This window comes from Tetrao urogallus, assembly GCF_951394365.1.
Source record: "Tetrao urogallus genome assembly, chromosome: 2".
In the NCBI taxonomy this organism is placed as follows: Eukaryota; Metazoa; Chordata; class Aves; order Galliformes; family Phasianidae; genus Tetrao; species Tetrao urogallus.
In genome coordinates this window covers 90,736,093-90,750,807 of record NC_136814.1, presented here as the reverse complement: position 1 = coordinate 90,750,807, position 14,715 = coordinate 90,736,093, and the positions used below count along the sequence as shown (strand labels likewise).

At 35.8% G+C, this 14,715-nt stretch overlaps 1 protein-coding gene across 1 annotated transcript in view; it reads left to right on the top strand.

Moving 5' to 3' along the window:
- Window positions 1-4,663: 4,663 nt before the first annotated feature.
- Window positions 4,664-14,715, top strand: part of SH3YL1 (SH3 and SYLF domain containing 1) — a gene marked incomplete at both ends in the record, with an annotated part of 32,842 nt that continues 22,790 nt past the window's right edge. The window contains 8 exons of the mRNA XM_079550379.1: window positions 4,664-4,742; window positions 4,903-5,013; window positions 5,965-6,078; window positions 6,527-6,591; window positions 9,587-9,699; window positions 12,414-12,542; window positions 13,493-13,637; window positions 14,404-14,473. Of these exons, the coding sequence (XP_079406505.1) occupies window positions 4,664-4,742; window positions 4,903-5,013; window positions 5,965-6,078; window positions 6,527-6,591; window positions 9,587-9,699; window positions 12,414-12,542; window positions 13,493-13,637; window positions 14,404-14,473 (826 nt within the window). The remainder of the gene's footprint in view (window positions 4,743-4,902; window positions 5,014-5,964; window positions 6,079-6,526; window positions 6,592-9,586; window positions 9,700-12,413; window positions 12,543-13,492; window positions 13,638-14,403; window positions 14,474-14,715) is intronic.

Genomic DNA, 14,715 nt, shown 5'->3' with positions numbered 1-14,715 from the left:
CTGCTGAAGGATTTCCACTACCAGATGGATCCCACAGGACTGGAGCAGGCTGCCACAGTATCATGATGTTTCATGTTTATGAAACCAAAATTACATCTTTCTAATTGTAACACTGAGTTGAAATCTCTTGTTTAGGCTCTTCTCCAGCACTGGAAAAGGTCACTGGTCTTGATTTTCAGGTTTCTCAATCCCATAAAGTTTGTCTTTAACCGTTCTTGATTATGTTAGTTCTCGTGTTTATGAATGCTTTCAATCATTCTTTGCTCATACTTGCTTTTGGAAGTTGATGCTACTGCTGTAACCTTGCTGTATGCAAATTAGCTGTGCTTTAATGTTTTGCTGTTTTTGAACTTCTTAGTGAAGCAAAAGTAAAGACTGAATTGCTGCCCTAGACTTGTGCAAGGTGTTTGCCATTATTTTTTTTCTCGTTGTAATAAAAATGTAAAAACTACTTCTGCAAAAGTACTTCAAAACTCATATATACATGCACAATACATATATGAAATATGCATGCTAGTCTTTGTCTCCATTTTGTCATCAGTCTTCTTTGAAACTGTATTTTTCATGTTCAGGTTCTTATAATGCCTCCACGCTTTATTTCATCTGTAAATATTCAGCAGAATTTTGATTATATCAGAATTAGTTCTAGCTTTTAAGTAAAAAGACTTTATTTATTCCTTATTACACCTTGCTCACATAATTTCACCAAATGTTCAGCCAACACATTATTACTGTTAGTCAGAATGGAAATTAGAGGCTGACGCACTTGTCTCATCAGCTTACAAATTAAGCAGTTAATCAGTTTTGGTGCGATATTCCCCCATGAGGTTTGTGTTGCTGACTCACATATGCTCAGTATCTTCTTCCCTCAACAACAAGCAGCAGTGTAAATGAAGCCTGCTCCCAGCTGAGCATTTGCTGGTCACGGCATTCTGAATCCATCACTCACTGTATCCTCCTGATAGATATTACTGTCTTATTGCTTCTCGTTACCTCTTTCCTGAGCGTTGGGTGAATACAAAGCAGACAATTATGTATGCATCCTTAAAGCCAATAGGGGGGACAGCAGTACAGTATTATTCCTTATGTTACTGTGGGATGAATTGAGCATGGAGCTTCTGCTTGCTTCTGAATATTTATACAGTACTTGTAATAAAGAGCAGATATTTCTATAACTTCTGTCTTCCAACGAAGTATTGCAGTGTTTAGGTTTTAAGAATTTTACTATTCATATCATGATGTAAGCTTGAGAAGGAAGAGAGCAGCTGAATGAACAGAAATCTACCTATTTTTGATGTCACAGAAATCCCAGTTATGGTTCTGACTGTTTACTCAGCAATTAAAATCAGTGGAATCACGATTTTATTCCTGACTTTCACTGTAGCCTGTAGTCATTGAATTTCAGTTATATTTGGGGGCAAACAAAGTATTCTATAGTACAAACTTCCACGGACTTTTTAACTAGTAAAAAGCTATCTTTAGATTGTCTTTGTGTGATTTTCCACTTATTTGTTGTGCTGTTGTTTTGGTTTTATTTTGTTTTTTAATGAGAAACACTTAATGTTCTTTGGCCTTGGACAAATATTAATAAAACTAATAGACTGTAAGAATGAGGCCTCATCTACGCTATATATTTAACCATTAAACATAATGTTTTGTTGGTTAGTTGTTGTCCATGCCTGTATTTTATCTTGAATTCTATCAACAAAATTTTGAGTGTGTCGTAGCCTAAGAGGGAGAGCCAGTTCTCCTTCTTCCCCCAGTGTTCTTTGGCTGTGGCACTGCAGCCTGGTATGAGCAACTTTATCAAAACAGGAGTCCAGCCACACTTAGTCAAGCATCATATTATCCATAGTTAAGGTCAGGGTGTGGATTTATTGGTCGTCTTTTTAAAGAAGTCATCATTTCCTTAAGACCCAAGGGTCACTCTTACTAACTCTGGGTTTTAAGCACTGAAAGTGTTTAATCAGCTGGCTTATTGATTAAAACCTTTCTGTGCTTTGCTTTCTTGCCAAAAGAAAAGTCCTTTAAATTTTGTATCTCCCATTGTCCAAATTAAAGTCTGGATGTAAATCATCTCATTTATAGTCCTCCTCTGTAAGATCCAGCTCTTCAGCTGACAGCAAGTTCATCCTTTTCCTTTCTTCCTCTCGGACTCTAGTGTGATCTAGGAGTCCCTCAGGCCACTTCTAACAGTGCATTATGCTGACTCCATGGGCACAGTTCTGGCTGAATGTTTTTAAACCCTCCTGATATTTCTCTGTCCAGAAAAATAGTCCTGTGTTACTCCAGTCTGTAGCAAGGCAGAAAAAAGCAAAGAATGATGCGTGCTTGAATTGTTGTAGATGCTCAGAGGTTGCAGAAGCAATATTGATGTATGCTACAAATAAAAAGGCGGATATTGATGGTTCTCTTGGTTTTTTGAGAGTGGGAATAAAGTTCATTCTCGGACTTACTGTTACAGGATGTGACTGGATGAATTGACGAGACAGTGAGGTAGTAGCAGTATTACTTTTGCTGGCTCATGAAGTTCAGCTTCAGATAGTCTTCAATTAAATAATAACTAATAGTAACTCCTATATGAACGTGAACACTTTTTTCTGGTAACCGTAATATCTCTCTGAAGCAATTCTGAATCTGAAACTGTGGAAAACTGGAAGTGATTTTTTTTCTTCTTTTTTAAACTTTCATTTGCAGACTTTTAGATCTGAGGACATCCTGTTTCTTGTCAATGGAGGTGCATGGGGGAGGATTAAAGAGAAATATTTCTCTTCTAATATGTTTGAAATATGAGTGTGTTTGTTTGGTGTTTTTTTCCCCTCATAGAAGTAACAAGAAACAGACTGGAGATGTTCCTACAAAATCTGAGATTGGCCAGAGAGAAAGTGATGGAGTGAATATGTATAAAGAACTGTAAATGGAGCAAAGAAGTTATTTTTATACAATCTAAAAGCTAGATATTGCTTGCTTTTGCTTCATCAGGTTTTTCTTTTCCAGATGTCAGTGCACACACGTTAGTGTCATAAAGGCTTGATGACTTTGCTGAGAGTCCTACATGGCCACACATGCAACTGTCCATTTTACCACTGTTAAAATGAAGCATGTCTCCATTTAATTTTGGTTGTTGAATAAGATTAAAATACCATGAAATGTAATGTGTATCTTATGAAGATTAAGTAAAATCAAGATCTCTGAACTTAAAAAAAAATACACCACATGCAGAACCTGATTATGCAAATGGACATGCACTGTATTGCAACGTTACTTATGAATTATAACTTACAGTATGCAAAAATTGTTATTTTTTATTTCGTAGGAGGAATGGTGGTGTAATGTGCTTTTCATGACTGACTCAGTGTTTTCTTTCTACAAAATCAAAAATCCTGTTTTTCTCTTACGACATGCTTGTACTATTTCACCTCTGCCCTTGAAATTGTAATGTCAGGTGCAAACAGCAGAAGTAATGGAGACATTTGCTTTAATCTAGTTTGTTGATCTACCAAAAGCAATTATCCTTTTACATTTTGCTGGGGCTGAGCTGCACTCTCTTGCTGTGGTCAGTACAGCCGGTTCCAGCCAGGTGAGCCAGGGAAGATGCAATCGTGCTCAACTCCTGCAAACATAGGCATAGGCTTTCAGTGCCATAGCATCCTGAGAGAACTGCACGTTCGACTGTTTTTTTTCTGAAAGTCCTAGGTTCTTAGGGTTTAGACCTTCACTTTGTATCCCTCAGCACATGAAGACTACACCTTTGTCCTAACTTTCTGAATACAAACAGAAGAGGTTAGAAGACAAGATTTGCGTGTCTTCCATCTGCTGTCAGTGCAGAATAGTCTGTTGCATTCCATGCATCCGTTTCCCTATATTCCCAGAGAGTGCTATTTTTGCACAGCATTGTGGTGATTTCTGTACCTTAAAACTCTCAATTTTCACCAAAATCAGGTGTTGCTATAAGGTTTTGCAGAGCAAGTTACTTCAGAATCTCAGCTGTCAAAATCTCTGTCGTTGTGAACCAAGGGATGTTTTTCTGTGGTAAAAGAGGGCTTATAAAAGCCTAGGAGAGTGACATGATCAAATTTTTGAGTTGAATGTCTGATTGCAAGCCTGTGCATTCCATTTGAAAATTTGCAGGGAATGTATTTATGTAGTTCCATCTGAAAATGGATCTACAGGTAGACAAAAACAGTGGATGGTTTTTTTCAGCAGTCTCAAAGCCTGTTCTCAAATTGCCCCCACATGGTTAGAACAGTGGAAGCACTATTTAAAAACATATCACAAAACTAAATAAAAACATATTGCAAATAATTTTATTATTATTTTATTATTGTCATAGTAGATGAAGAGTTCATTTTCTAGTCAGGAAAGACTGCCAACTTGCCACTGAGTGCTTCACTTAATAGGAGCAGACTTGTTCTCCAGGTTTCACTGACTTAATCTCAAAATGTATTTGGTCTTTTCACCTCCATAGCTTTGAGTGGGAATGTCACCCAGAGTGAGGAGGTGAGTGAATGTTGGGGAATACCAACTGAAAAAAACTAGGTCACTGTTGACTGCTAGTTGCTTTTCTACAGAGTTGTTTAATTTTCTTTTTTATGTTTTTTTGAATTGAAGAACAGTGGAATTTTGTTGTGCTATTCTAGCAAGTTCTTTTCAGAGATGAAGCATGATACTAGATGGGTCTTTGGTCCAACATTACATGCATATGTTACTGGAAAACCTTGTTGCTGATAAACTTGCAGGTGGTGGGTATTGATACCTCCAGATGGCAAAACGCTTCAACAGAAATTAGATTGCTAGAGGAAGTCTTCTGGTCTGAAATAGTCCACATTTCCCATAGAGTTACACTGGTTTATTTCTGTGCTGTCCCAAACTGATTATGGTTATTTGTTTCGTGTTTTACAGTGAATAACCCTATACCTTCCAACTTGAAGTCAGAAGCTAAAAAGGCAGCTAAAATATTACGAGAATTTACAGAAATAACTTCCAGAAATGGACCTGATAAAATCATACCTCGTGAGTAAAGGAAATGTTATGATTCAACTAAAACCTCCAGTTCTCCCCTCATCTCTTTATTTATGCCCTCTGTATTCACTGAGTGTTAACTCAGAAAGGAGTGGAGAATTGGACTGTTGTAACTTCTCTGAAAATATTTTGCAAGTAAAGCTGTTCAGTTTGCTGGGTTATAGGCACATATTGCTTACTGAGTGAAATCTTTAGCTTGTTTATAGACACAGGAAGGCTATCTGCACAGGAAGGCCTCTCTCTGGGCTGTAATGTCTCTCTTTCACCGTGTGAATGTCCATTTGTAAGGAGAACTTTGAATAGTAGTTGTAGATTTTGAATATTTTTTATTTATTGGAATTACATAGACAAAATTAAGTTGAATGAAAGAGATCAGGGTACATTTCTACTTTGATAATGGTTAGACACTCTTACATGCTTCTGTCTTCCTTATTTTTGCAATTGTTATTCTCTGTTTTGCCCAGGTATTGGTAGCTGTGGCTTTGAATTTATATCTATTATGTTCCAGAAGGTCTGTATTAAGACTTTCAGGATGATGACATTTTACTTGACAAAAGCACGGTCTAATGATGTAAACTGATTAGGCTGATGTGTGTCACTGTGATTTAAATTCAGACTTCACTCCTCCAAAAATCGGTAGAGTCACAAATGTCAACTATTTACTGCCTGATTGTCTTACTAAGGGTCCTCACACACAGTATTCATGGCAATAAGCAAGCTAATTTTGTATGAGCTAACTAGATTAACTAGAACAGTTGTGGAAGTGTAGATCAATGCACCTAGCTTTGTAGTTGACTATGGAGTGGAGATGTCATTATTAGTTCAGTTTTCTTTAAGCTTTTGCTATAATTATTTGACTTCTGTGTGTTCAAATTTGTGAAACGCAGAATTTTATTTTCCCTTTCCTTTGAACCTTTTGAATAAATGATTTTGCTGTTTCAGCCCATGTGATAGCTAAAGCCAAAGGCCTTGCAGTTTTGTCTGTTATCAAAGCTGGATTTTTGGTGACTGCTCGAGGTGGAAGTGGAATTGTATTAGCTCGTCTTCCTAATGGCAGTAAGTAGATGTTTTCCCTTTGTACTTCATGGGAGAATTAAAAGCTTTAAAATATATATACACACACACGCATGTATGCATATGAAAATGTCTGATTAGAAAGCAGTTTTCAGAATTTTATACCTGCTTTTTACTGAATGTTCTCAGTACCTCTGTAGAAAAGGATGAAATATAAAAACTTATAGTTTGAAACTCATGAGGAAAATTAATTATAGCCAGTAATGGACAGTGTATGCCAAATAATTTGTAACATACAGATTTGTTTAAATGAGGATTTGTGTGTCATGGATTCTTTTTACTGGGATAAACTAGTGTCTTTATATGATTGCATTGTAGTTGTTATGAACATAGTTTTAGGTAATTGCAAGTGATTTGGAACTGTAATAATTAGATGAGCATTTCTTGTAATCTGTGGTAATTCTTTTGTAATTTTTGTTTTGTTTGACAGCCTGGTCTGCTCCTTCTGCAATAGGAATTGCTGGCGTTGGTGGTGGATTTGAAATTGGAATTGAGGTATAATTTTGCATTTAAAGTACTTGTTGATTTTTTTTTTTTCTTATTTTTTTTCCCAAGCAATTACAGATGTAAATGCTGGTGAGATGGTGAGATCTGTTTTTCAGAGAAGACGAAAGAAAAAAACAAACACTTTTTTAAAGTTCACATATACAATCCAAACAGAATGTGGAGTTTTAATCCTATTAATCTAATTGTTTGGAGAGATTTAAATGAAAATAAGTGATTTAATAGCTGTTTCATTGATTTCTTAGAGAAGACAGAAATCTTCCCTTATGGAGAAAATTCAAGTCAGAGTTCATATGTTAGACAGAATTAACTAAAAGTATACTATATTTAATAGTTTATCAAATGCATTGTTGAGCACAAGGACTCCATCTAGCAATAAACAGTGAAAGTAACTGAAGGTATAGAATGCCACTATACTTCGTGCATTCCTTATTCAAACTGTGATTCTTGACTTCAACCTTCAGTGTAAAAGCAGCACCAAAACTGATGGTACTTACTCTGGAAGCTCGCTACAGAAAATAAAAGATTTTCCATCCAGGAGAAACAGTTAAATGAGGAATTTTCAGCACATCCAAGGAGGAGCCCTGTTGATCTGAACTCTGATCGTCCACTGCTGCTGCTTTTGTCTTACAGCTCGTTCACCATTATTTATTGCCATGTCTTCCTCTTTCCTGCCCTGGTTTCTAGTCCTATTCTTCCATTTTCTTTGTTTGGCTTCTCTTCCACTGATTCCTAAATAAAATCAAATGTAATAGTGTGCTGCCAACAAGATCTTTTGCTTTGAGAATTCTGCTCTTCTTCTGAAGAATCCATGCAAAATTGGTCTGGATGTAGACTGAGTGTGTCCTGCAGTTATCCCTCTCCTGTCAACTAGTCACCTGGTACTCATATAATGAGTAACTGAGTATTTTTTTATATCCTCATAGTTCAGTATGTGATCTCAGATATTATTATGGTGCACTTTTTAAAAGATGCTTTGAATACAAAATGAATAATTTTTGCAAGGGTTTTTCTTTGTTTTTCTTGACTACAAATTTGAAACACATTGCAAAATATTATTTGATGTGCCCCAGGAGATTTTTATTTTGTATTATTTTGTATTTATTTTGTATTTATTTTGTATTTTTTCCTCTAGTGACAATGAAACAGACTCATTAGATGCCTTGATTAACCTGTGAAAGTTTTCCTGTAATTATCTCCATGTGGTGTATTAGATAATATGACCATTTACTACTGATATTTACTAAAAAGATTTAAATACACAAGATATTTCCAGGAGAATATGTTTTGCTTTGTTTTTGTTTTTTTTCTGAGCATTATGCGCTTCGTTTGTAGTCACTTGGTTTACAAAATAGTGTTTCCTTACTTTTAAAGCATAAAGTTAGAGGAGAAATTTAGAAGATAATTAGCTGAGCTGCTTAGGAGCCCTGATTCCAATTTCAGCAATGTTTTAGCAGTTTAAAAGCTTAAACCTTGTAGAAATTGCTTGCATTTTATTCATACAGGAGAAACTGTAGTTAACATAGTTGTGTTATACTTACGGGTGGCTTTTAACAATAAGAAGGAAGTCACAGATTTCTCTAGTTGTGGTATTAGCATAATGGTTTTCCAAGTGAAAATGTTTGGTACTTCAAATTGAAAATCTGTTTTAAAATTCTTAAAATGTTTTCCTTAGAGGTCTTTCTCACAATTAATTCATTCAGCTTTAGCTATGAATTCATCATCTTTATGGGTAAAAAGAGATGGCAGCACCCCTGAATTGTGTTCTCTCTACATCACTGGATGGTTAAAAAACTGTTAATGTCAGACCTTTTGTATGGGATGGGGTGGGAGTTATGAGAGGTTAATAACAAAGGCCTCTCTTACACTGTGTTTAATACTCATGGCTAGCACTGTTTTGCAAATAATCTGATATTTCCTCTTGTATTTCCTGCTGTCACTGTTCGGAATTTGGGGTAAGTTGAAAAAAAGTCAGCAACATAAGAGTCTATTTTATTGAACTCTGAAACACTCTGCTGTACTGGCTTTAACATCAAATTCACCTGTCTTTTTTTTTTTTTAATACCTGTGTGTTTGACGAGCTTTCAGTTATGATGCCATGATCTTTACAAGAAAAGACTTGACTTTTTTTCCTCTTAAAAAAAATTATAGGATCGTTCTATTGAAACTTATGAAGAGAGCTTTAGTTTTACGATACTGGTGGCAAAAAAAGCATCTACTGGGTTGTAGTTGAAGTTTTTCTGCATTTTATATCATAATCCAGATGGTGTTTAAAAAACACTCATCTTTTTTTCTTGTATTTTGCATTTGTGTCTTTCAAAAATACCTTCTCTCTCCAACTATTTCCCTCAATAGTTTCTGGAAGAAACTGGCTACATCTCATAAGTTGAAGTCTTACAGAATCCCAATTTTCTGTCAAGAAAATACAGTTTTGTCAATTATAGGAAAAGCAGTATCCTTTCTGTTGTTCTGTTGGATTTTTTTGTATTATTCTTTGACAGACAAGCAATTTTTGTTTACTGTTTTTTCTTGCTGTTACCATTAATTGCTATGGATTTTCTTAATCTGATGTCTCTTCAATTCTGAAAATGCCTTCATAATTATTTGCAAAAGCTTTATAAAATTAAAAATTGTTGATTAGGAAATTTTAAATCAAAATAGTGTTTCTAATATAACTGTGTTTATTGCATTGAGTAAAAAACTGTGGAACAGGATTTTTAGCTTCCAAACATCTTGTAGAAAAAGAATTAATTTCATTCAGAAAATTATTCCAAAAGGATTATTTGCAAGAATGGAAGTAATTATCTGAGAGGATGACAGATTCTAGATTGAATTAAAACCTTGATACGTTTGGAGCTAGTTTTTCATATGGGGGAGGAAATTTCTTCGATGCTACTGCCTACTTGCCCACCAAGCAGATTTTGCTCCCATGCAGTTCAGACTTTCTTCTTAAAAAGCATGGTACTTTTGTTTGATGTTTTTATAGGTTTCAGACTTAGTAATAATATTGAATCATGAGAGAGCAGTAGAAGCTTTTGCCAAAGGAGGGAATCTTACACTTGGAGGTAATCTGACTGTGGCAATTGGACCTCTGGGAAGGTGAGAGTGAAATCTTATTGTAATATAGATGAGATTTAAATTTGGAAGATATTTTTTTCTTAAGCTTTATAAACATTTGCGTGATTTTTTCTAATATCTTAGAAAATAATCTTTGCAAACCTGTATGTTGGCTGGACCTTATTGTTTCTGCAGTGTTATATAGTGTTACAGTGTTTTCGTTACTTGTTGATCTTTTTTTTTTTTTTTTTTTTTTTGTTCCATGATAGAGGCATCTATTGGTGGAAGGAAGGTTTACTCTTGTTTTTTAAAGCATTGCTTGACTGGGCTCAATAAAGAGCAAATGTACTATAGCAAACTATTATTTTCACTTATCTACGGGCCTGTGTTTTGTTACCAGAGATCTGCCTGGCAATAAGTAAAAGAAATACACAAAGTAATTACTTTTAAAGCTTAAGTGATTAAGCCACCCTACTATGAAGGACAAGTTGATATAATCACAGAATAATTTAATTTGGAAGGGACCTCTGGAGATCTCTACTCCAGCCTCCTGCTCAAAGCAAGGTTTGTTATGACTGCAGATCAGGTTGCTCACGCCTTTATTCCAAATGGATCACGAAAACCTCTGCCTAGCCTTCTGGGCAATATATTCCACTACTCAGTGAAAAGTTACATCCCTCCACCATGCACCACTTGAAGAGCCTGGCATCATATTCTTAATTACCTTAATTGGAAGGCTGCTGATAGGTCCCCTCCTAAGACTTCTCTTTCCCTGTCTAACCAAGCCCAATTCCTCAGCTTCTTCTCTTGGAATATGTCCCTCCTTATACCTTTGTTTTTATGATGAAAGTTTTGCTGATGTTTTGTCATCTCTTCTAACAAAAAAAAAGGATGATGCTTGTTCCTCTGATGAGATAAATATGTGAACCAAGGGAGGGCAGTGAGTGTTATCTGCATTGCAGGGTATTTGGTATGCTGTCCTGTATACAAAGTGATGGACATAGAGTATACAGAGGAAAGCTACATCAGGAAACCTCATGAAATTAAACAAGACTCACCTTATGTGAGTGAATCCTCAGCAGTTTTGTAGATGGGGCCTGCCAGACTGAGCAGCCAACCTACTGGTATCCTGGTAGACAGTAGGCTAAGTCAACAGTGCAAGATGTCTAACAGCACGGGGAGCTGCATCAACAGAATTGTAATCAGAAGACAAGGAAAGTGATTACTCCCCTTTAGCTGGTTGTTCGTAGCTTGTGCCTAGAATATCTGATTTTAGCCCTGCAGTACAAGAAAGGTGTCTAACCCTGAGTGCTTCCAATGAAGAGATACTGAGATGGCAACAGACATGGAGAATGTGAACTGTGAGGCTAGGGAAGCTTGGCATATTTAATCTGGAGGAAAGAAGCCTTTGAGACACCTAGCTGCAGCCTTCTAAGAGGCTGTATTACCACCAGGGGAATTATCAAGACCAATTTTCTGCTCTTTACTGAGGTGCCTGGCAGGATAATGAAAGATGGTATTGTCTAACTGAAGCAAGAGAGGTTCTAAGTGGATATGAGGGGGGAAAAAATATCTGTGAGAGTGATTGAGCACTGAAATAGGTTGCCTGGGGTGTATATGGAGTATTTAAAAACTGGCTATGCAAGACCCAGAGTAAACTGATCTTAATTTGATGTTATACCTGCTTTGAGCGGAAATTTGCACTGTGTAACTACCTGAAGTGTCTTCAAACCTAAAATGCTCTGTGATTCTGCATCGGTCAGACTTTGTAATCTTACTGTTCTATTGAGGTCTGATAAGACCTTACTTTAAATATTTTGTGCCGCTTTGGGCATCATAAAATTAAGGAAGATAGAGTTCCTGGTTACAGCGCATTCAATTACAACTTTTTAAACATGTGCAATGACTAAAGCACTGGCTAAAGAAGAAAACAGTGAGGTGATTATGTCTGTGAATGCACAAAATGGCCACAAGGAAAAGGAAAGCAACTAAAAAGTTCCTTCAGCCAGTGGTAGAGGAGACAAAAATTAGATTACTGTGGTAGAAAGGATTTCTTTAGAGCTAACAAAAAAAAATGTAAGCAGTAGCAAATCTGTCTATTGAAAATTTGGAATTTGCTATTGGAGGAATGTTTCAAAAAAGCAACTAGCATGAGTTTTTTCAGACTTCTGAATGCAAGAAGAGGTCTAATATATTCTTATGAGAAGATGTTATTCTGTGTTTCAGAGGAAACCTTATTACCAAATTTAAATACTTTGTACTGGCTTCTGTCTGAAATGAAAACTGAAGGTGAATTTTAAGTTTGACTTAGTTAAGCATATTCAGTAGAGTATTTATGAACAGAAAAAATGTGATAGCCTTGCTGATTTTTGATTGGATTAAGATTAAAGTCCATTACTGTTCACAGAATCGTAGAATGGCCTGGGGTGAAAAGGACCTCAAAGATCATCAAGTTTCAATCCACCTGCTATGTGCAGGGCTGTCAACTGCTAGATGAGGCTGCCCAGAGCCACATCCAGCCTGGCTTTGAGTGCCATTAGGGATGGAACATCCATAGCCTCCTTGGGCAGCCTGTTCCAGTGCATCAGCACCCTCTGGGTGAAAAACTTCTTCCTAAGATCTAACCTAAACCTCCTCCATCTTAGTTTGAAAACATTTCCCCTTGTCCAATCACTGTCTACCCATGTAAACAGTCATTATGTTGTGAAGCCATATTGAAGACTATGAAGTAATTTATTTTTTTTTTTTCTTTCCAGAAATTTAGAAGGGGATGTTGCACTGAGAAGCTCGGCTGCTGTGTATACATATTGCAAATCTCGAGGACTGTTTGCAGGTGTATCTCTGGAAGGAACCTGTTTAATTGAAAGGAAAGAAACCAATCGCAAGTAAGTTCTCTCTGAATCTAGAGGATTCAATAAAGGAACAGTGGTGCAATGAAATGGGATATGTTCAATTGTAAAAACAGAATGTGTTGTGAGAATGTTCCATGCTGAATTCAGGGTTTCTTCAATGGCAAGGGTTTCTTCAATTTGCATAATAGGTATTGTCTAAGTACATATTTAGAAGCTAAATGTTAAGAGACTCAGTGTTTTAGAATATAGTTATAGAGATATTTACTGTATAATAAAAAACATCCTTTAAAGTGACTTGAAACAAACCAGCTAAACAAAAAAAATGAAAAAGTATGTTTTAGACATCACTGAATTTGAGAGAACAATTTTTGAAGTGCTACTTCTGATGTGCAGCTTATTAAATTTAAAGTACTTAAGGTGCATATGAGTAGGAGGAAATATTTGTAATGATTTTACTATGCTGCAGATCCTAAAATGTCAACCAAATAATTTCAAGAGTTAAAATACAGTAACTGTGAGATGTCTATTGTATTGTATGTTCTATATTTATAAAAACTTTAGTTCTGCTAATATGAGCAAAACTACTATGATTTTTAATGATAGCATAACAGCTACTTCCAGATATCTCCTGTCATAAAATTGCCATTCCAATGCATCATTAAGGAATCTGTTAAAACATTTTGTAGAATTAATGTGTATTTCTTTAGTCTATTGTGTGATTGGTTTTCAAATGGTCTGGCTGATGCATGCAGTGTGACCAGTAACAAAATATAACTGGTGAATGACATTTTCAAATAAAGTGGTGGTAGGCATCCAAGTTGGTTGCAGTTATTCATCATTCAAAATTTATCACTAGTTATGCCACTTTAAAATAGCTGGTCAGTAGGAGAAGTCTGGAGAAGAAACACTTTCAGAAGCTGGACTTATCTAGACACTGAAATACAATGGTGATCAAATCCCTGACATCTTTTCTTTGGTACCAGGTTCTATGGGCAAGATATACGTGCTAGTGCCATCCTGTTGGGTGATGTTCCTTTTCCTGCTCAAGCAGAAGATCTTTATGAAACTCTAGCATCCTTCACTGAAGTGTATGAAAATGAAGAGCAGAGAAATAATCCAGGAAAAGCTGTAAGGGAAGAAGGAAGGTTTTGTGCAACTCCTTCTCACAGATTTTTTTCTCTTTGTAAACTGTTTACAGTCAAGGGTAATGGCAATCTTGGTGTTGTGGCATTCACAAGATCTCTGTTGGATGCTTGTGAATGTAACACATAACCAGCAATTCACAGAATCATCACAGAAATCATAGAATGCTTTGGGTAGAAAGGGACTTTAAAGACCATCTGGTTGCAACTAGCCTGATATGGGCAGGGACACCCTTCTGTGTAATGTGTCCATTCAAATACATTTTTCTGTGTTCTACTGGTGAGCTTTTCTGGACAAGATTGTTGTTGGTTTGGCTTTGTATCATCTGGAAGAACAATATATATGTGCCTTTTTAGAACAGTACATGATCAAATCTGAAGATGATGTTAAAGTTTCTTCAAGCTATTCATAATCAAATAAATAATGGGCATACTAGGTTTGATGTGAATAATCTTCATGTTTTTCTACTTTTGTCTTCCATTCAGTCACATTTAAAATAATATTGAGAACTATGGAAGATTATTTATTCAGCTGTTATATTGATATGTAATCATTTAGTTTCATCTTTTTAAAACCCACAGTGAATTTCTCTGTAGTTATGTGTATTCACTAGTTCTATAGTGTACTGTAGTGTTAATACAATTTCAGTGGAGATGCAAATTTTCAGTATAACTTCAGTGCACTTTTAGACTATGAAGTTAAAATTATTTCCGGTTTGACGAAACTTGTTTTAAAAATGTGTACATCTTAGGTAAATGACCCACCTCGTAGACCATCAAGACCTGAACCGCATAAACCTTCTGTTAGGCCAACACCACCAGGTTAGAGAATATTTTGATAACGATTAATTTATCTCTTTCTAGAAGTAGCAAGTTAAGACTGATTAAAGTTATGAAGTTATTGCAATAGTAAATGTCTACATAATAATGTTTTTTATATTCATTCCGAGTGCCATGAGCAATGAAGAGTAAAGAGTTTTTTGTTTCTTTGTGTTATATTAACAAATTTTTCTCTGTGACATATTTTCTGTAGAAGTAATATTTGTTTAGTTACAAAAGCAAAT